At 36.5% G+C, this 22,580-nt stretch overlaps 1 protein-coding gene across 2 annotated transcripts in view; it reads right to left on the bottom strand.

The window, feature by feature from the left end:
• PDZD8 (PDZ domain containing 8) overlaps positions 1–22,580 on the bottom strand; it is a 93,159-nt gene that overhangs the window by 13,839 nt on the left and 56,740 nt on the right. The window contains exon 4 of one of the 2 annotated variants that reach the window (XM_027851638.1): positions 1,885–1,950. The exons of the other annotated variant lie outside the window; for it this stretch is intronic. Coding sequence (XP_027707439.1) covers positions 1,885–1,950 — 66 coding nt within the window. The remainder of the gene's footprint in view (positions 1–1,884; positions 1,951–22,580) is intronic. 2 annotated transcript variants of the gene reach the window in all.

Genomic DNA, 22,580 nt, shown 5'->3' with positions numbered 1-22,580 from the left:
GTGTGTGTGTGTGTGTGTGTGTGTGTGTGTGTGTGTGTGTGTGTGTGTGTGTGTGTATGTCCCCGGCAGCTAGTGATGCAGTGGATAGAGTACTGGGCCTGAAGTCTGGAAGACTAATCTTCCTGAGTTCAAATCTGGCCTCAGACACTTGCTAGTTATGTGACCCTGGGCAAGTCACTTCACCCTGTTTGCCTCAGTTTCTCATCTATAAAATGAGCTGGAGAAGGAAATGGCAATGCACTCCAATATCCTTGGCCAAGAAAACCTCAAATGGGAACACAGAGTCACACAAGCTCTAAATCTCATGATCCTAAAAGCAAGGAGGGAGGGTGGAAAGAAGGGGAATACCTTCATTCTTGTCAAATAGACTGGAATACAAGAAGCCTTGTACATAGCTGAGATGACAGAAAATGCTTACCTGAAAACCTATACAGTTCAACAAATGGAACTGCTGAAAAGGATGTTCAGTGATCAAAAGTGAGCAAAGCTGTATTCAACTGATGGGGACAAGCAGGGATGTGAAGTTTGGGACTTATTACCAAGAGCTGTGTGGGTGTATGTGGAAATAAACCAATTCCAGTGAAATTCATTTACAGAGAGGTCTGGGAAAGACAGGGAATTAATCCAAGAAACTAACACATAGGTAACAGATGATGCATTTAAAAAAATCAAAGGTTTTATTTTGTTGTGTTAATATATGTTGGGAATTTGAGGTCAGAATTTTTAATAAAAACCCCAATTTTGAGATAACTGTCTTAAAAGTTCTACAAATAAAGACACAAGAAGTATTCTTTAGTAACTTAAAGATATCAAGAAGCAAAAATAGCACTACTTGAGTAAATTTATAAAATTTTATTTCTTAAATCTCTACCTTTTATTTATATATGTTAAAAGGCAAACATAGAATAATTTTCCAGCTAGCAGTATAAGTATTTTGATTTGAAAACAGATATAAAATTTTCTGTGATAAAGTACCTAACTATATATTTGATGTGGTTTTATTGTAGATCTGTCATACATGTCTACTTCTCATTCAGACAGTGATGTATAATGCAAGTGCTTTTCTTGCTATAACAGGGAAAGACTAAATTCAGCTACTATCTTCATAATGTTGGTGTTCTATGGGTTTTTATGTGAAGTTTTAAAGCCTCCGTAAATGATATCTGCATTTCCTTGAATTCAATCAAGTTAGTAAAATAATTAGACCCAATGGACAACAAGGAGCCTTAACCAGTAATCTAATCTGTTCCTGAGACATAAACTACTCAGGTAGATGATGCTTTATAAATATTAAATTTATAAACACTAAATTAATTAAAATTAAATAAAAATATGAGGCTGTCTAAAACTAGAGACAGGTAACAGAGGGAGTCATTCATTCTATCTACTGAAAGCATACAAATTGTTAAAGATTTAAGAGAAGACTTATCTTACTCCATTTACATTACCCATGGCTAATTTAAGAAAGGGATATGCAATTTCAAAGGCTGGAATTTGTATAATATACCTTGACTGTAATTTTACCTTTTAAAAAAGAACAAAAAAGCCACCTGAGAAAGTTTTTTTTCTGCATTATCTTGGAATGTTGATCCAAAACCAGTTTTTAAAAGGCTACTTTAGTATTTTTCTTATTCTCTCTCATTTTAAAAGCAAAGTCTAATTTCATCTACAAGTGACAAAAATTTACAAATCAATGAGTTAGCTCTTCCCCCATTCTTTGTACTTATCTTATCTGATAAATTCAGACAAATCCAACTCAAATAGGAAAGAGAACAGTTTTTAGACAATTATTCCTTTTAAGTCAATGAAATGCATATTGATGCCTAACTATGGGGATTTTACTATAATTAGAAATAATGATAATTTACCTTTGTCACTACTTACCCATCTGCCTTTTCCATAATTTGTCACTGGCTCAGGGTTACTAAGTATAACTTCAGGGGAAGAGCTCTGAAATAGTCAAGAATTTTTGTTTTAATCCACTAGATTTAGGGAATATGGGGAGGGGGGACTGAGTCTGTAATTTTTCTGGCATAGGGAACTTCCAGTGAGGAAATGCCCTTCACCAATGAAGATCAGCAATTATATTATAACTTGGAGTCATAGAGAGTCACTTGCAACATTGAGAAGTTAAGCAACTTACTGTCACTAAGTCTAATGTGTGTCAGAGGCAAAATATGAACCCAGTCAAGTCATTCTTCGTGACTACAAAACTATCTATATCATACTGCCTCTCATTCTATAATTATGATGAATAATTTAATGGCAGGTATCCAACACAAACCTATGAGATACTTTTATCTTCATTATGAGTTACAAAAAAGTTTATACTTAAAAATCATTAAATGACTATCTCATGGACACAATTCTCTTTATGAAAGGTCACTTCTTTTACATGATAGGTAACTGGAGAACACTATACAATTGCTTCTGAGCTGTATGGTAACTAGACCTGTGATCATTTCTCACCAGGCTGCACTTTGGACTTCACCATGCTTCAGAAATCTCTTCATCTGCTTCAGCCCTGAAATTCACATCACCCATGCAGCCTTCTCATTGACTGGGTGGGTCCTCCTAGAGGCTCCATTTGAGGAGGAGCCCAAGCCAGCCACCACTTTATTTCTCTCCAGGGTACTGAATTTCTCCATTATGTCATCCTTTCATGTATTATTTTCTTCATTATAAAGGAGGCTCCTTGAAGGCAGGAACCATCTCTCTGCTTGTAATTTGACTTGTAGTTTTATCCGTAGTGACTAAATCAGTAAGTCAGTCAGTGAATAAGCATTGAGCGCTTAGCACTAGGCTGGGCATTTGTGATATGAAAATAACAACAATGCAGTGATCCTCAAGTCCGTGATAGTTTTTCCAATAACCGAGATTCTAACAGTGCTTTTTACAGTCTGTACAGTGACTGTCTTTAATTCTACAGAGAATGTGTGGTCTAAGCGTTCTTATTCTCCCTCTTTACAGAGGAGGCTTCTGAAGTTTAAAAGGCTATCTTTACCCAGGGTTCCATAATCAGCAAAGAGAAGAATGAGAATCTGAACAATCTTCTCTGGTGAAGGATGGGCAAAGCAAGAAAGGTTATTAAAGTGCAAATGATCTGGAGAATACAAAAGGTGAACCAAAAAAGCAGAAAGTGTACCACAGGGGCATAAAAGGAAGTACAGACCAAGCTCCACTGGCCATAAATTATTAGCCAATTGTTGTTGTTCGGTCGTTTCAGTCATGTCAGACTCTGTGACCTAGTGGGACCTCTGTCCATGGGTTTTCTTGGCAAAGATAATGGACTAGTTTGCCATTTCCTTGTCTGGTGTCAAACAGAGGTCAAGTGCCTTGCCCAAGGTCACACAGCTAGGAAGTTTCTGAGGCTGGATCTGAACTCAGGTCTTCCTGATTCACAGTGCTCTATTCACTGTGCCACCTAGCTGCCCTAGTTAGCCAATACTATTTCTAGATTTCCACTAAAGTTCTTTTCTAATCCCTCACCATGGCAAAAAGCTCTAGTATGTGGGTCTGCTGACAGAAATCTGTTGCCAAGGGCAGGCCTAGCAATGTCTGGGGAGGCTTGCTGCTGATGCAGCAGAAAGATAAAATTTTTGCCCAAAGCAATTCTCCAAGACTATCTATTAACTCACACCTGACTAGTGATCTTCTTAAAAGGAGGAGCCTGCCAAATCATGGCCCAACCTACCTACCCAAACTAACACCAATCACTCTGAGTAGCACGGGCACAGATTGGGCAAGAAGGAAGGCAACTGCATACTGGCTTGTATTTGCTATCCCCATCTCTTTTACCCTTCGGTTGTTCTGTTTTTCTATTCAATGTCCCACTTTTCCTCCATTGTTGGAAAGTTTAACAAAAGATAGCTGAATATAGTGGTCAGAGTGCTGAATTTGGAGTCATGAAACCTAGGTTTCCAAACCACTCCCAACATTACATTTTTATTGTAACCATGGACTTTACCTCCCTGAGAGACTGAATAGTCTCATATATAAAACAGGGATAATGGTATTTCTGATACTACTTCAACAGTGGGTTCTGAGGATCAAATGAGGAAAGGTATGTACCTTAAAGCATAGTATGTTTGATTATTACCATTTCTTGTGACATCAAAGGTCTGGATGCTTAAACTCTATCAAGATCTAAGTCTTACGTAGATAATTACTTAAGAGCTACTGCTTTTAAAGAAAATTATCTGGGTATCTTTATATTGACTTTTGACCACAGTTATGTAACAATACTGGTTACCCACATGGGGGGTTTTTGGGAGTACTCTATGATTCAATTTTCTTATCTGTAAAATGGACCAGATGACTCCTATGGTCCTTTTTGACCCTAGATCTATGATACTAATAAGTAGGTATGAAATATCATAGCAAAATGATGCTCTTCCTCTAGGTACAAGTTCACATTTTCATGTGATATGCCTCCTATTAAAACTCTTTCAAGACCCAAGGACACCATATGCTCCAGAAAGAAAGTAAAACTCCTGGGTGATATGGACTGGTATTGTTTTTTTGGCATCCCAGGAAACTACTGTGGTACAGTGCTATCAGTGCTTAACAAATGCTTATGTAATTAAACTGAACTCCCAAGAGTAACCTGAGAGAGTGTCACATTTCCAGGAAACGACAGTCAGGATTCAAACCTAGGTCTTCCTGATCTGAGGTCTTCATACTGACTACTACCGTGGCCAATAACAAAAACTCAAACCAAAAATACTCAATAAGGGGGCTATACAGACTAAATTACAAAATACTATGGAAACTATGGTGGGAAAGTATTTTCTATCACTGAGTGACAGTATTATTTTTCTGAAATGCTAGAAAAAGAAGAAAAGAAAGAAATCTGTTCAGCAATTGTCAAGAAGTGCTGACAGATGTTAACTAAAGAGCAATTATATGAGCTGAATAGCAAAGTTAAATACATAAAGGATAGTGGACAGCCTGCATTTAACTTCACCAATAATGTCAGAAGCAGGAAAAACCATTTCCAATTTTACGTGCATCTCTCCTAAGGAAAGCAATTTTGTAAAGATACCAATGTCAACAAATTGGCTTTAAGTGCTCTTACACACTGACACCCTTTTAACCTTTATTTGATCCAACTGTGAGGCTACATTTCAACTTAGCAAAAATGAATTTTTGAACATTGATTTTTATCCCTCTCTAAATTGACATCAATTTATACAGTGGATGGGAAAATGATGCATTTTAATATCAGTGTGTATGACTCAGTTTTATTTTTCAAAAAGTTATCTTGTCAAGATTGGTTTACAAATAAAGACAGAAAGCCAAGAAACAGTAAACAAAGTTTTCAAAAAATAAAAAAACTCTACATTAGCCAAGCCTGCATTTCAATTTTGAGTGTTCCTTTATCACATAAATTGTTATTAACATCATTTTCTAGTTTCCATGGTCAGGTGGATAGGCAGAAAAAGAAAAAAAAGTGATAATACATAATCCACAGCAACTGATACAGTATATTACATGAGCAAAAATTTAAAATCAAAAAGTCTTTTAAATCCAGACAATTATCCTTTTTTCTTGAAGAACAGAATACAAATACTTCAGCTTGAGGGGGCGGAGCCAAGATGGTAGAGTAAAAACAGTGACTTCCTTGAGCTCTCCCCAAACCCCTCCAAATATCTGTAAAAAAATGGCTCTAAACAAATTCTAGAGCAGCAGAACCCACAAAAAGACAGCATGAAACAAATTTCCAGCCCAAGACAACCTGGATGGGTGATTAGAAAGGGCTATTGTGCCCAGCTGGGAGAGGAGTGCATTTCTGTGTGGGCACACAGGCAAAACAGGCCTCAGAGGACTGAATCACCGGCAGCTGTGGCAGTTTCCTGACTTCTCAACCCACAAATGCCAAAGACAACTTAGAAGGTCAGTAGGAAAAGTCTGTGACTGTGGTGGGAGAGAAGTGCGGTCCTGGGACAGCGGCTGCTTCCTGAGCTTCTGGCCCACAGACTGAGGGGGAATAGAGTGGCTGATCAGAGGGGGATTGCAGGGATCTTTTGCTAGTGCTGGGACAGGATTCTCTTGCTTTGCCTGTGCTTGGATCTGGGATACAGTTCTGGGTGGCAATCCTGGGGTGAAGAGGAGTGCTGGTGTGGGGGAGGTTGTAGTGGCAGTGGAAAGGGAATCCTCCTCCCAGTTCCAAGGCAGAAAAGAGTGCTTGTGGTCACTCATAGACCACAGCACAGGCCAGGAAAGGAGTAAACACCTCGCCCTTGATCATACCACCTTGGGAGAACTGGAAACTTACAGGTCACTAGAAGTATTTCTGAAAACAGCTGCACAAAACCCCTGAAGCTTGGGACAGTACATTCTCCACATTGGAAGCAGACCCCTATTTTAACAAAGAGTTTATAACTCAAGTAATTGGCTAGGATCATAAGCAAACAAAGGCGCAAAAAAAGTCAGACCACAGAATCTTTCTTTAGTAACAAGATCAAAACATACAACCAGAAGAGGACAACAAAGTCAAAGCTCCTACATCCAAAGCCTCCAAGAAAAATATGAATCAGTCCCAGGCCATAGAAGAACTCAAAAAGGATTTGGAAAAGCAAGTAAGAGAAGTAGAGGAAAAACTGGGAAGAGAAATGAGAGTGATACAAGAAAATCATGAAAAACTAGTCAACTTGCTTGCTAAAGGAGACTCAAAAAAATACTGAAGAAAATAACACCTTAAAAAATAGCCTAACCCAAATGGCAAAAGAGGTCCAAAAAGCCAATGAGGAGAAGAATGCCTTCAAAAGCAAAATTGGCCAAATGGAAAAGGAAGTGCAAAAGCTTACTGAAGAAAATACTTCCTTAAAAATTAGAATGGAGAAATTGGAAGCTAGTGACTTTATGAGAAGTCAAGACACTATAAAACAAAACCAAAAGAATGAAAAATTAGAAAACAATGTGAAATAACTCACTGGAAAATAGATCCAGGAGAGAGAATTTAAAAATTATTGGACTATCTGAAAGCAATGATCAAAAAAAGAGCCTAGACATCACCTTTCAAGAAATTGTTAAGAAAAAATGCCCTGATATTCTAGAACCAGAGAGTAAAATAGAAATGGAAAGAATCCACTGATCACCTCCTGAAAAAGATCCCCAAAGGAAAACTCCTAGGAATATTGCAGCCAAATTCCAGAGTTCCCAGGTCAAGGAGAAAATATTATAAGCAGCCAGAAAGAAACAATTCAAGTATTGTGGAAACACAATCAGGATAACACATGATTTAGCAGCTTCTATATTAAAGGACCACAAGGCTTGGGATATGATTATCTCCGAAGGCAAAGGAGTTAGATTACAGCCCAGAATCACCTATCCAGCAAAACTGAGTATAATCCTTCAGGGCAAAAAATGGTCATTCAGTGAAATAGAGAACTTTCAAGCATTCTTGATGAAAAGAGCAGAGCTAAATAGAAAATTTGACTTTCAAATACAAGACTCAAGAGAAACATAAAGAGGTAAACAGGAAAGAGAAATCATAAAGGACTTATTAAGGTTGAGCTGTTTACATTCCTGCATGGAAAGATGATATTTGTAACTCATGAGACCTTTGTTAGTATTAGGGTAGTTGGAGGGGAAAAATTATCTGTATATGTATATATATCTATATCTATATCTATATATATATAGATAATAGATACAGATATAGAAAGCACAGGATGAGTTGAAGATGAATAGGTGATATCTGGAGAATAAAATTAAGGGGTGAGAGAGGATTATACTGGGAGGAGAAAGGCAGAGGTAGAATGGGGTAAATTATCTCACATAAAACAGACAAGAAAAGGCTTCTATAGTGGAGGAGAAGGGAGGGGGGAGATGAGAGGGAATGAGTGAATCTTATTCTCATCGAATTTGGCTTAAGGAGGGAATAACATACATACTCAACTGGGTATGGAAATCTATCTTACCCTGCAGGAAAATGGGGAAGGGGACAAGAGAGCAGGAGGATGATAGGGGGGAAGGCAGATTTGGGGAGAGGGTAATCAGAAGCAAACACTTCTAAGGAGGGACAAGGTCAAAAGACAGAATAGAATAAATAGGGGGCAGGATAGGATGATGGGAAATATAGTTAGTTTTCCACAGCGTAACTACTATGTAAGTGTTCTGCATGACTACACATGTATAACCTGTATTGAATTGCTTGCCTTCTCAATGAGGGTAGGTGGGGAGGGAGAAAAGGAGAAAATCTGGAACCCAAAGTTTTAAAAAACAAATGTTAAAAAAAATTTGTTTTTACATGCAACTAGGAAATAAGATATACAGGCAATGGGGTATAGAAATCTATCCTGCCCTATAGGAAAATTGAAGGGGAAGGGGATAAGAGAAGGGGGGTCAGAGATAGAATGGAGGGCAGATTAGGGATTAAGGGATATTCAGAATGCATGCCATTTTGGAGTGGGGGGGAAGGATGAGATGGTGAGAAAATCTGGAACTCAAAATATTGTGGAAGTGAATATTGAAAATAAAAATAAATTTAAAAATTAAAATTTAAAAAATAAGAAAAAATAAGAAATAAAAAATATCAGAAATAGAAATTTCTAATAAATGAAATCTGTTTCTACTGTGGAAAAAAAATTCTTCAGCTTACCAACCTTTTAATAACATTATAATTTTTAAAAAGTTTGATGAGTATTATACAAACTACATATAACCTATATTTCAGGGATAGTGACCTGTGATTCTGTTGGTCTAGTATAGAGTGTAGGTCTAATGTAGGTCTGCACCTTGCCTGAAACATACAGTCTCAAGAGCACTGCCCACAGTGCTGAGAGACTGAGTGACTTGCCTCAATACAGGCAACCAGGCAAATCAGTCAACAAGCCTTTACTGAGAGCTTACCATGTGACAGGTACTATGGTACATGCTGGAGATACTAAAAAAGGCAAAAATAGCTTTGCAGCTGCTTCTCTAATAGGAGAGACACAATATGAATAACTAGTTCCACACAACATATATCCAGAACAGATGGAAGGTAATCTGAGCAGAGAAGGACTAGCAGCCAGGGGGACCAGAAAAGATCTCCTGCAGGGGTAAGGCATGAGCTAAGCAATGAAGCCTGGGGAATGAGGAGGCAGATGTGAGGAGGAAAAGCCCTCCTACTGTAACGAATGACATTCAGTACAACAGTATGGAGATGGGAGATGGAGTGTCATATGTGAGGAACAGCAGGTGAGGCCAGTATTACTGGGTTGTAGATGGAGTTAAGTATAAAAAGATGGAAAAGATAAGGAGGACTTGGGTTATAGAGATCATTAAATGTCAAATAGAGAATTTTCTGTTAGATCCAGGAGACCTGGCAGTAGGAAGCTCCTACAGATTATTGAATAGAAAAGTGACAAAGACAGATGCACACTTAAAAAAAATTAATTAAAATATTGAAAAAAATAAAATCTCTGACATGCCCCCAACCTTTATTTCATCATTATTATGGATGAGAACATTTTTACCTCCTCTTCAATAATGGCAGTACAGTGACATCATATTTTTCTTTCAGGAGTCCAGAGGACATACATATAAAATTCTATTTCCCATGTGTACTTTTTAGGGGAAGTATAAGGGAATTTCATTTTTTACATCATTAATATTATATTATACAAAAAAATTACGTGATAATTTTGTTGTATATTTGAAAATAATAGCAAGCTATACATAGTCGATTTGTAGTTTCATGTACAATCATCTTTTTATTGTACTATGTTATGAAAATGCTTACTTTATTCCACAGATTAAAAATAAAATAACCATATTGGAATTTCTAAAAAAAAAAAAAAAGCTTTGGAAATTGAGTGTAGAATGGATTGGAATGGAGAGAGACATGAGGTAGGGAGACAAATTAGAAAGGTATTACAATAGTTCAGGTGACCACCACCTGCACCAGGGTGATGGTTGTGAGAGTGAAGAGAAGAAGACACATACGAGTAATACTGTGAAGGTAGAAGTGATGACTTGTCAGTGGACTAGACATGTGGAGTCAGTGAAAGTGAAGACCTGAGGGTGATAACTAAGCTTGTAACCTGGGTGGGTGGGGGGGGGATACTGACAGTCTCAACAGTAATAGGGAAGTTGGGAAGAAACAACGGTTTTTGGGGGAAAGATAATGAGCTCTGTCTTGGACATGCTGAGTTTAAGATAATCATAACAACTAACATTTATATAGTGTTTACCATGTGCCAGGTGTTGCGCTAAGCACTTTACTACTACTATCTCATTTAATCCTCACAACAACTCTGGGACGTAAGTGCTATTATTATCCCTATTTTACAAATGAGGAAACTGAGGCAAATAGAGGTTGCCCAGTGACTTGCCCAGGATCACAAGCTAGTAAACATCTGAGGTGGAGTCTGAGCTCAGGTCTTCCTGACTCTAGACCTGGTGCTCTATCCATTGTACCACCAAGCTGCCCTAGACGTCTACAGGACATTCAAGACATCTAAAAAGCAATTAGTGATATGTGTGACTGTACCTCAGGAGACAGGTTAGAGCTGGGTAGATAAAGAAACACACATACACACAGAGAAATCACCTGCAAAGAGATAGATGATAATTGAACCTATGGGACCTGATAAAATCACAAAGTGATATAGTATAGAGCAAAAAGACAGAGCCTTGGAGGACATCCATAGTTAGTGGGAGTGACATGGAGTGACCAGCAAAAGAGAATGAGAATGAGACATAAGACAGATAAGAGGAGAATCAGGAGAGCACAGGGTCACTAAAAACCCAGAAAGGATTGAATATCTAGGAGGAAAGATGATCAATAGAGTCAAATACTGCAGAGACACTAGGGGAAAAGGGTAGGGAGGAGCCTTGAACCCAGGTCCTTCCTGGCTCCAAAGACAGTTCTTTATCTATTATACCATGCTGTCTCTCTCTGAAACCTATGATAAAAAATAAACATGATGGTGACAATGTTTTCAGGATAATGTCAATACTATCACACAAGCAATCTTAGAAATACAATGCTTGCAATAAATATAGACCAAATATAGAATTCCTCTGAATAGAGATGGTGTGCCTAAAATGAATTCCTCTTTGAATGTAAAAAGGAAATAAGCATATTTTTTGGGGGGGAAAGAGGTTCTAGACCAGTGATATTTTTGGTGTAGGAAACTCCCTCTACTAATGCAGATGGGCAAGTGTTCTGCAATTTACAGCTGTCTGAGATGCTGAAAGTTAGAGACTTGCCCAGGGGGCAAAGTCAAAACTTGAACCCACGTCTTCCTGACTCAAGAAGTCATCTTTCTGTCCACTACTACCAAGTGGCCTCATGAGTTAGAAAACAGTAACATTTATTATGGGTCACATCTAGCTTAAGTGTAGTTGAAACAATATTTTTGACTATTTTCAATCGGTACGAAAAGGAAAGCTATCTGTAGGCTTAAAGGTAGACTCAAAAAGAAACTCAAATATGAAACCCCCCTCTGATTAAGTATTTAAGGTACCTATGTAACCACTTCTTTCAGCATCTGATAACATTAAACAACTGTATGTATTAAAGAGATTTATACAGGTGACAGCAAGTTTGAAGTCTAAGCTATCTCTACTGTACCTAAAGTCTTCTACTCAAGTCCTACCCCAGTGCCTCATTATAGCATGGAGGGGACTGTGAGATTTCAAAGGCTATGACAAGGCAACACAAGTATTGGCATCTCCTACCAACTAGAAAGGCTTGGAGTATATGTTTAATGACCATTTTTGTGTCATACGATTGTTTAAATCCATGGCTACTCAGGAAGATGGTCTATTTAAATCTTGCAGTTCACATAGCTGGCAGAATCATGAATACCTGAAGTATCTCTAAGGTACACTTGATGTATTCAATCCACTTACAGTATTTTTAAAAATTAAATTGGCTTTAATTTTTTAAAATTAAATTTAAATGAAATGAAGATAATGGATTATCTACTAAAGGACAAATAAATTCCTATACTTCTTCAGCTCACATAGTTCCATATGTCACCCTTTCCCCTTCAACACACTCTGATAATATGAGAGGGAAAATAAATTGAGATAATTATTTACCCATGATTACGCCTTACTTAACCCTTAATTCTTTAATCTCTTCCCTGGGTTGGGGGACTCACACAAATGTTCCTGGTCTTGTTTTATACCACACTGAGTGGGTAAGGTATGCTGGAGAGAAGATAGGCTAGGGACTCTAGGAAAACATAGTTAGAAGCCCCAGACTAGTCGATATGGATTTGGAATAGAGAAACTAGCATTGGACGACTGAAGTTACAAATTCAAACTAGTGTTTTTGCCAGGCTGACTACAGAGAAAGAAAGAGTCTTGGATAAGGCTTTGCCATATATCTTCAAGCACCAGGATCTTAAGATAGAAAATTGTGAAACAGAAAACCATAACCCTTTCTGACTCAATTCTGGTTTTTTTTCTGCTAAATCTCTCAAATTGTAACAGTTCTATTTTCTATTATACTCCTATATAAAGAAAAGAATATTTTAGCTATGTTATAGTTTGCTTTTGGAACATAGATATCTCTGTAAATTGTAGATAAAACTCCTTGAGGGCTCTCTAATCAAGGTAATTAAGAATAACTATGATCCTACAGGGATGAACTAAGTTTACCTGTTACTTGATGGTCTGATTGTCACTTTTGGGGAAGTGTGATGAAAGAAGAAAGGCTAATGGATTCTATGGCTACTGAATTTGGCACATGAGGAAGAAAAGCAGATATGATCGTATTATTAAATATGTGAGAACAATGATTTAGAGTTTAAGGGGATCTTAAAAATAACCTAGACTGACTCCACTTTACAGATGATTTTTCACCTCTTAGGTAATTATAAATGAAACGTGAAGATTTCCAATAAAGACAACTTTATATCATTAAAAGAGAGCTTGATAAGCCCCTTAGGTGTCTGAAAACTGGCACTGTGTGCATTAATATACATAAGAAGAAATTTATTATTCAATGATTCTGATGTTGTGGCCATTTCAACTGAATATCCTATGTCAGATCTATTTGTGTATAGTTATAGGGCACAAGTTGCTGCCAGGCATTAAAACAGTAGCTCACTGTCACTCTCAATTAGATGCAGATATAAACAGTACACCTAAGGCCAGAATTTCATATTGTTACCATTCATCACTTGTAAAAGTTTCTGCCATAACTGAAGACCTTTAACTGAATTAGTATAATACTGAAATTTGCAACACAGGAAGAAAAGGCAAGTGTATCTCATACATTTGGTAAACAACATTGCTTCTGTAGCAACTTCAATTATGTAAGCAGAAAAGGAGGAGGAGGAAATCTGTTGCAGCCGCTTTGGAGGGGCTGGAACCTTTGGAATGCATTTAGAGGGAAATGGGAACAAAGATTTCCACAAAACCAGTAAATAAATCACTGACATAACAGCAAAAGGTCTTTATTTGGCCCATTTTTAACTCATATAAGATAAGTGCTTTAACTTGAAATACCCATGATAAGGGGAAGGAAAAGGAAGGAGAGGCAGGGAGATAGCTGGGTCCCAGTCACTAGACAGACCAAGATACACTGGATCCCTGGAAGGGAAAAATCAACCCAGGACATACCCAGTGGGAAGTATCTCAATTTGGTTAAGACAATAAGGAGAACATCTCAGAATGTAGGACAACCTCTGTAAAGGCAGAAGATAGGAGATGGACTGACATGTGCAGGGAATAGCAAGTATACTAGCTTGCCTAAGACAAAGAGTGCATGAGGAATAATGTGAAATCAATCTGGAAAGATAGACCAGAGCAAGACTATGATGGAACTGCAGCACTGGCTCCCCCCCACTCCCAGTTCAAAAAAGAACTAATTGATTAAAAAGTATGGCTTAAATAATGCTGAAAGTACACTTTATCCTACAAACAATTTTCTTAAGAGTTCTAAGTAAGAACAATCAAACTATTACTATCTTTAAAAAATGAGGAAAATGATAGTCTCTGAATAATTATGCTATAATATACTTGTATTATAAAAACTGTATTATAAGAAAATTCATTATAAGTGACATACTCATAATACACTCATGTTAATACTCATAGTTTTAATTCTATGGTTTCCATTTGTGCTTTCAGCTTTGAACAAATTTAAATTTTGTATGATCTTTACATAAAGATATTGTGATTATGACAGAGACAGAAGCAATACATTTGTTCTTACTATCTCTTGCAATTACACTCAGCCTTATGATTCTACAATACTGAACTTAAACTAAATTTCTATAGGGTACCATAATATAGCTAGTTAGATGGTGATTTACTGCATATTAAAGAAATTTGCTACTGTTAACATACCAGAAGAGAATCAAAATATTCATATTTTCATTACATAACTTTATCTTTTTTTTCCCCTGAAACCCTAGGAATAAAAAATGAACTCCAAAATATACAGTAAAACAAATCTGGAAAAAGTACATACATGTGATCTTGGAGTGCTGTTCTCTACTTCTTATACCTGCAAATGTAAGCTCTTAAACGGAATATTTTTTTGAGTAGAAATTCTTTTTCAGGTCATTTCTAAGGGAATAAAGTCACACTTGATTAGTTCATACCTATTACTATTACTGCCATTTAGTTAAGATGAACATGAAGTTAGTCAGCAAAATCAGGCTTGAGATAACTACAGGTCTGATGATGGCTAACCAGCTAGCTTCCTGTTTTACCAGTTTTCCACTTCTGTCATTTGTTCTTTGATGTGTATATAAATCATTATCTTCCTTCATCGGTGCTTTGAAATTCCACACTACCCATTCTGCTTATGTAACCAACCCTCTATAGTGTAGCTTAAAACTGCTGCTGCTCAGGGTTCCCTGATTTATAGTGATGCCTGCCCTCTGAGTATAAGAAACAGCAAGTTCCCTGTCTCTTCATCCTTAATTGTACGACTGGCAGTGGTACTTAACAGATCTTTGGACAATTTTTGTCAATTGAAATGTATCTTTTTTTGGTCCTTAAAACTTCATTTTTATTTCAGAAAGGCAGTTGTATTGTGAGTATTAAAAAGGTTTCAAGAGACATTGTTTCTGGGTAATTTAATCATTTTATTACTAAAGGCCAGCAGGTTATTAATAAAAGAATGGTCATTTGGCCATCTCTCTCAGACCAAAGACCCCTAATGGCAGGGGCGGGGTCACAGCTTATATTCCCTTCAAAGAGGAGGTGTTTCTGAGGGTTGCCTACTCAACTCTGATTGGTTAATCAAATGGGAGGTAGGCTATCTTGAGGTACTGTGACTTAGGTCACTCAAATCTTGGTCAAGGAGACATCAATTTCCCTATCACCTGTCTTGATAATAAGGAGAATCAACATTTTCCCAGACCTGTCAGAGCAAACATAATGAACAGGAATACTCCCATTAGCCTGAACTCATAATATCTTTTACTGTCTGATTAAATCGATCTTGGTTTGGGCAAATCTTTAAGAGAGATTTCCCACATGGTTGGTTTCTGCATGAGGGAAGTAGAAAAGGGGAAAAACCTTGGTCCTAATACAATAATTAGTTATTAAATATAAGAGACAAATATTCATTTCTCACAGCATAAACTTAGGTGAAAATTTTTAATAGAACAGCAATCTGACTCATGTCATCTGGCAGTAAGGTTGGTTTAATATAACTGAAACATTTAATTAATTTTGATCTCCCAATCTGAAATGTGAAGGCAGGACCAAAGTTTATTCTAACACTCCATAAGGAGAAAGAGTTTACTATAAAAATTCTAAGGTAAACTAGACAGCAGAGGATGTTTAACTTGATCTAGAAAACAAACTAAGTACTTTAAGGAGCTTTTATTTGTATACATTTTATGTGCTAATTATAAGCCTACCTTACTGAAGCTCAGCTAGCCAAGAATTTGTCTCATTTAGGCTTTTAATCTTCCTTTAAACCACTACAAAGTACCATGAATACAAAAGAGCATAATGTTTGTTTAAAGTCAAACAAGGTCTTGTTAAGCATAAGTTATAGTCTGTTAATTCTCAGGGACAGAACTTTTAAATATTTCTTTATTGGCACATATTTCTTAAACTAAATTAATTAGATTTTATAAAATGGACATTTAATTAGATGGCTGTTAAAATGTCATGTGAAGACTGAAAGACAGTAAGGAATTAAATTATACATGTAGTTCAACTGAAAGGAATTACAAAGTATAATAATAATGATAATTTATTAATATTACTGGATTATTAATAATTATTTATGTTAATAACAGCTTACATTTAAAGTGCTCTAAAAGCACTGTGCCTCCATTAATACCTTTTATCTCATCTTACATCAACAAATACAAGTACTGAAATATGTAAACAAAATAATAAAAAAATGATTGGAGATAAAGTATACCAGTCCAGAAACAAATAGATTCCCTTAAAATGTGCTTATCTTAAACTATCATAACAAAAATCAAGCAGTTTCTGTGACCCCCTCTGCACTTTTTACATACATTTGTCCAGGTTGTGCTGCTGCTGCTGTTTCTGAGTTGTAGTTAATGTATATAAGGTACAACCTTCATTCAATTTGTTTCGACAAGCATTTATAAAGTGTTTATTTAGAATGTGGTATGTGTGCCAGGCTTAGGGCTAGATGCTGAAAATATAAAACACAAAACAAAAAAAAAATCCCTTGCCCTCAAGGAGTTCATATTTTACTGATATGAAATATATCACCACTTGTCCAGTCATTGCTAAACTGTTAGGAACACAATTTGTTTCTATGCTTTTTTTCCTATTACAAATAGTGTTGCCAGGAATATTTTTGTACAGTTATTCCTTTTTCCTCTGTCAATAATCTCCTTAGGGAATAATACTAGTAGAAGGTTGATAAAATGAGTAATATAAACAACATCCCTTGCAGTTTTTCCTGGATAATTCTGTATTAAGGATAAGGATAGGAAATGAACTTATCATTTCACTGATATAGGGGAACAATCAGGTTGGTAGGCACTTTCTCGGCAACTTTGAGCCTTAAGATAGATGGCCTAGAACAGTGGTTTCCATTTAAGGAATTGACAAAGATGGTTTAAGGGGTTCACAAACATGGACAAAGGGACTCAGGCTAAAAATTCCTTAATGGCACCTTATAATTGCCCAATTATGTTATAAATATATTTTTCCTCTGTGACCACTAGCATGTGCATATTTGAAGCACTGTAGTTTTGTTTCTGCAGCCCTTGGAAACTGTCATGATCAAACTTACAACGACTTATGTGTTTGTGCAGTAATTGTGTCAAACTATGCTTCTGATTGAGCACAGTATGTTCTCACAGTTTCTCAACCTGTCATCAAATTGTTTCCAAACAACCACAAGTATTCCACAGTCAAGAGCAACTAGACTGAGGATAAACAAGTTTGCCCTCATTGGCATTCTGTACACTACAGCAGAGTAACTGCCTCATTCCCCTCTATTTTTCCATAATTGTACCTCATCTGCTGTGTAATCATGTGACCAAAATGTTATAAATGGTTGCATTCCTGCAGCACAAAAGTCAGGTTTTCTGAAAATTATGGTCATTGGGCACGTGCATTAGAAGCTATTTTGAAACCATGTCAGACCATCATAAACTTTCTGCAAAAACAAATCTTATACTTCTTCTCACTGAAGCATTAAGGCTGTTTTTTTAAAATTAAAACCTATCCTCCACTTATGTCGCTGCTCTTCTTTCTGGCAAATTTTCAAATGAACTGGCTGACAACACTGATCAGTCATTTGGGAGAGATTCTATGAGATTGCAGCTAATGTGCCAGTGGTAGAAGAGAAGAAAATTGCATTTGAAAGAGATCCTTTTCTTACACAGATTAGTTAACATTTTTTTTTAAAAAAGCAGTATGTGCAATTATTCTTTAAGTACAACTGTCATTTAATAAAGTACCTGTCATCAGCCAGTAGAATGGCAGATGTTTTATATTGTAACTAGCTACATCATTTCCTCTGATTGGTTAGGTGACTAAAAATAAAAATATGAATTTCCATCTCTCATCAAAAAAGCTTGTAAAATTCTCCAATCATTTTTATCATGAATTTATGTAAGTGGGAATTTTTACTTTATTCCTGTTCCAAATAAAAATGCTGAAATAAACTCAATGCAGAACCAGATTTAAGACCGTGTTTGGTGTTGAGTCAAATATTGCAAACTTCTGTTTAAAAAAGTCCAATATTGAAATTCAGTTTACATATGACTGTAATATTATGTTAAATATATTCCAAGTTGTATTTATCTCATTAAAAATGTTACTTATACTTAATAAGATTTATAAAATAAAGAAATTTAGTACAAAGTCTTGTAGATCACAGTTGAGCATGAGGTTTTCCTAGATTACTTCTTTTAATTCTTATGGAATGTCCTATATTGTTCTAAAATATTCATAATTATTTTATAATTAGGGTTGTATAATTTTATACTTGAGTCTTCATAACAATAGGTAAAATAAAATTTTATATTTCACAATTACATAACGTAAATTTTAATTTGGAGCTTCTGAGGACAAAGACTATCGTTGACTTTGTAAGCACTTAATATCATAAGAACTACATTAAATTACTCTGGAGGTTCACGACATATGTTTTTGTTGCTGTTGAAAGGTCTTTAGAGAACAAAAATCATTGGGAAATAATGGTTTAGAAAACTGAGAGGTTCAGTGACTTGCCCAGGGTCATAGAGCCAGTATTTTTTGGAGGCAGAATGTGAATTCTAATTTCTGATTCTCTGGCTTTTAAAGACAGCTTTCCACTAAGTCAAACTGTGTGTCATCACTATTCTGTAGTGTCTCCAAAAAAAAAAAAACATAGCCATTGGCTATTCTATCCCAGAGGGCTACTATGCTCACTTTTCACTTCCCTTCACTGATAAACTCTGAGAAAAAATTGTGTAGCCATGACTTCTTACTCCCTCACAACTCATCTTTCCTTGACCCCGGCAATAAGGCCTTCCTCCTCAATGTCTACTAAAACTTCCTTCTCAAAAATCTCCAAATCAAATGACTATATATTCTCCTTGACTATTCTAAAGCATTCCACTGCTGACCATTCCCTGCTTCTTTCTCTCTCCCCATTTTCCCTGAGCTTCTGAGACATCAATGTTCTTCTGAATCATTTACTTCTCTAATTATTCCCTTCTCGGCTCCTCTTCTTTTTTTTTTTTAATTTTTTAATTAACTTATTTGGATTTATCAACAAACACTTCCATAAGCTTTTGAGTTTTAAATTTTTCTCCTCCTCCCTCCCCAAGATGGCACACAATCTGATATGGGCTATACATATACACACCTATTAAACATATTTTCACATTAGTGATGTTGTAAGGAAGAATTAATACCAATAGGACGAACCACCAGAAAGAGGAAACAAAACAAAACAGAAGGAAAAAAAATAGCAAATAGTATGCTCTGATCTTCACTCAAACTCCATAGTTCTTTCTTTGGATTTGGATAGCATTTTCCATCATGAGATCTTTGGAGACGTCTTAGACCCCTGTATTGCCGGAAGGGGTTAAATTTATCAATATTAGTCATCACACAACATGGCTGTTATTGTGTACAATGTTCTCTTGGTTCTACTCACTTCACTCAGCATCAGACCATACAAGTCTTCCAGGTTTTTCTGAAGTCAGCCTGTTCATCACTTCTTACAGCACAATAGTATTCCATCACATTCATATACCACAACTTGTTCGGCCATTCCCCAATTGATGGGCATCCTCTCCATTTCCAATTCTTTCCCACCACAAAAAGAGCTGCTATGAATATTTTTGTACACGTGAGTCCTTTTCCCATTTGTATGATCTCTTTGGGATATAGCCCTAGAAGTGCTATTGGTGGGTCAAAGGGTATGCACATTTTTATAGCCCTTTGGGCATAGTTCCAAATTGCTCTCCAAAATGGTTGGATCACTTCACAACTCCACCAACAATGCATTATCGTTTCAATTTTCCCACAACTTCTCCAACATTTATCATCTTCCTGTTTTGTCATGTTGGCCAATCTAATAGGTGTGATGTGGTACCTCAGAGTTGTTTTGATTTGCATTTCTCTAATGAATAGTGATTTAGAGCATTTTTTCATATGACCATAGATGGCTTTAATTTCTTCATCTGAGAACTGCCTGTTCATATTCTTTGACCATTTATCAATTGGGGAATGACTTGTATTCTTATGAATTTTACTTAATTTTCTACATATTTTAGAAATGAGGCCCTTATCAGACACTGGTTGTAAAAATTCTTTCCCAGTTTTCTACTTCCCTCCTAAACTTAGTTGCATTGGCTTTGTTGGTGCAAAAACTTTTCAATTTAATGTAATCAAAATTATCCATTTTGCTTTTCATAATGTTCTCTATCTCCTGTTTGGTCATGAATTCTTCTGTTCTCCATAAATCTGACAGGTAAACTATTCCTTGCTCTCCCAGTTTGCCTATAGTATCAGCCTTTATATCTAAATCATGAACCCATTTTGACTCCATTTTGGTATATGGTGTGAGATTTTGCCATACTCTTTTCCAGTTTACCCAGCAGTTTTTGTCAAATAGTGAGTTCTTATCCCAGAAGCTGGGGTCTTTGGGTTTATCAAGTAGTAGATTACTTTAGTCATTGACTACTGTGTTTTGCATACCTAACCTGTTCCACTGATCCACCACTCTATTTCTTAGCCAGTAGCAAGTAGTTTTGATGATTGCTGCTTTATAATACAATTTAAGATCTGGAATGGCTAGGCCACCTTCCCCTGCATTTCTTTTCATTAGTTCCCTTGATATTCTGGACATTTTGTTATTCCAAATGAATCTTACTATTTTTTCTACCTCTAAAAAATAATTTTTGGTAGTTTGATTGGTATACATTGAATAAGTAAATTAGCTTAGGCAGAATGTCATTTTTATTATATTATTGCGGCCTACCCATAAGCAACTGATTTTTTTTCTAATTATTTAGATCTGACTTTATTTGTGTGAAAAGTGTTCTGTAATTGTGTTCATATAGTTCCTGGGTTTGTTTCAGTAGACAGACTCCTAAATATTTTATAATGTCTACAGTAACTTTAAATGGAATTTCTCTTTCTATCTCCTGCCATTGTGCTTTGTTCGTAATATATAGAAATGCTGATGATTTATGTGGGTTTATTTTATATTGGCTCCTCTTCTTAACCCAGTATTAGGTATAACCCAGTAGTAGATATTTCCCAAAGTTCTGTTCTTGCCACCCTTCTCTACTTATATACTCTTGCTTGGTAATTTTATTCACATCTAAGGCTTCAATTGCTAACAATATGCAGATAACTCCCAAATCTATCTTTTAGCTCTGACTTCTCTTCTCCTGAGACATAGAAAAATATTTCCAATGGTATACACACCTCTACCTGGATGTCCCAACAACCCCTCAAACTAACCAGGACCAAACCAGGATTACTATCTTTCCCCCCAAATCTCTTCTTCTTTCTAACTTCACTGTTTCTTAGAGTGGCACTATCATTCACTAGGCACTGTCATTAGAAACAAGGGTGTTATCTTTAATTCCTCCTCTTTCTTCTTTATTTTTGACATCAAGTCCCATGAATTCTGCCTAGGCAATGTCTCTCACACATCAATTACCAGTCCTCTACCTAACTACAGGTAGAATAGAACTTTATTACTATCTGTCTAGACAAGTGTAACAGACTCCCAAAAGATCTCTCCCCATTCCCCTAATCCATCCTTAATCCAAGAGCTAGGCTAATGACATGATCATTTCCCACAAAGCTGCTCTTCTGGACTTTAATATCTCCAGAAAGTCATCATCTTGCAAGATGTAATCAATTCTATAACTCATACCTCCTTAGACCATTTTCCACTTGACTGCAGAATTTCATTGTGCCAGGTCCTTGGGGGATGGGGGTATACGGCCTTTCCCTTTTTGGTTACTTTGTATGTGCTTTCTTATCCCCTTAAACGGTAAGTATCTTGAGGGCAGGGATTGTCTTACACCTTTCTTTGTATCCCTATTGCTTAGTACAGTGCCAAGTTCATAGTAGGCACTTAATAAATGTATACTGATTGATTCTGACCATCCTACCAGTCATCCAGGCTTGCAAACTAGGAATCATCTGCTATTCTTTCCCTCCACTTTGGCAGTCAATTGTCAAGTCCTATTGATTTCACGTAAGAAACATCTGTCATATGTGTACTTTTCTTTACTGACACTACCACCACCCTGGTACAGGCCCTCATCAGCTCACTTCTGGATTATTGCAAAAGCCTATTAGTTGATCTTCTTGCCACAAGTCTCTCCCCACTCCAATCCATGCTTCACTCAGCTGTCAAACTGATTTATCCTAAAGCACAGGTCTGATTATATAATTCTCCTATTCAAAATTCTTTTATAACCTGGTCCCTTCCTACCTTTCCCATATTCTTATACCTTAGTCTCCTCTACATATTCTGAGACCCAGTGACACTGGCATCCTTGTATTTCCTTGCATAAAATATTCCCTTCTCCAACCTGACTCCTGGCTTCCCCGATTTTCTTCAGATACGAGATAAAATTCCACCTTCTGCAAGAAACCTTTCCTGATCCTGCTTAATCCAAGTGATTTCCCTCAAAGATCATCTCCAATTTATC

The sequence above is a fragment of the Vombatus ursinus genome, unplaced genomic scaffold, assembly GCF_900497805.2.
Source record: "Vombatus ursinus unplaced genomic scaffold, bare-nosed wombat genome assembly UNPS02009205.1, whole genome shotgun sequence".
NCBI lineage: Eukaryota > Metazoa > Chordata > Mammalia > Diprotodontia > Vombatidae > Vombatus > Vombatus ursinus.
This window is presented reverse-complemented; position numbering and strand designations above follow the sequence as displayed.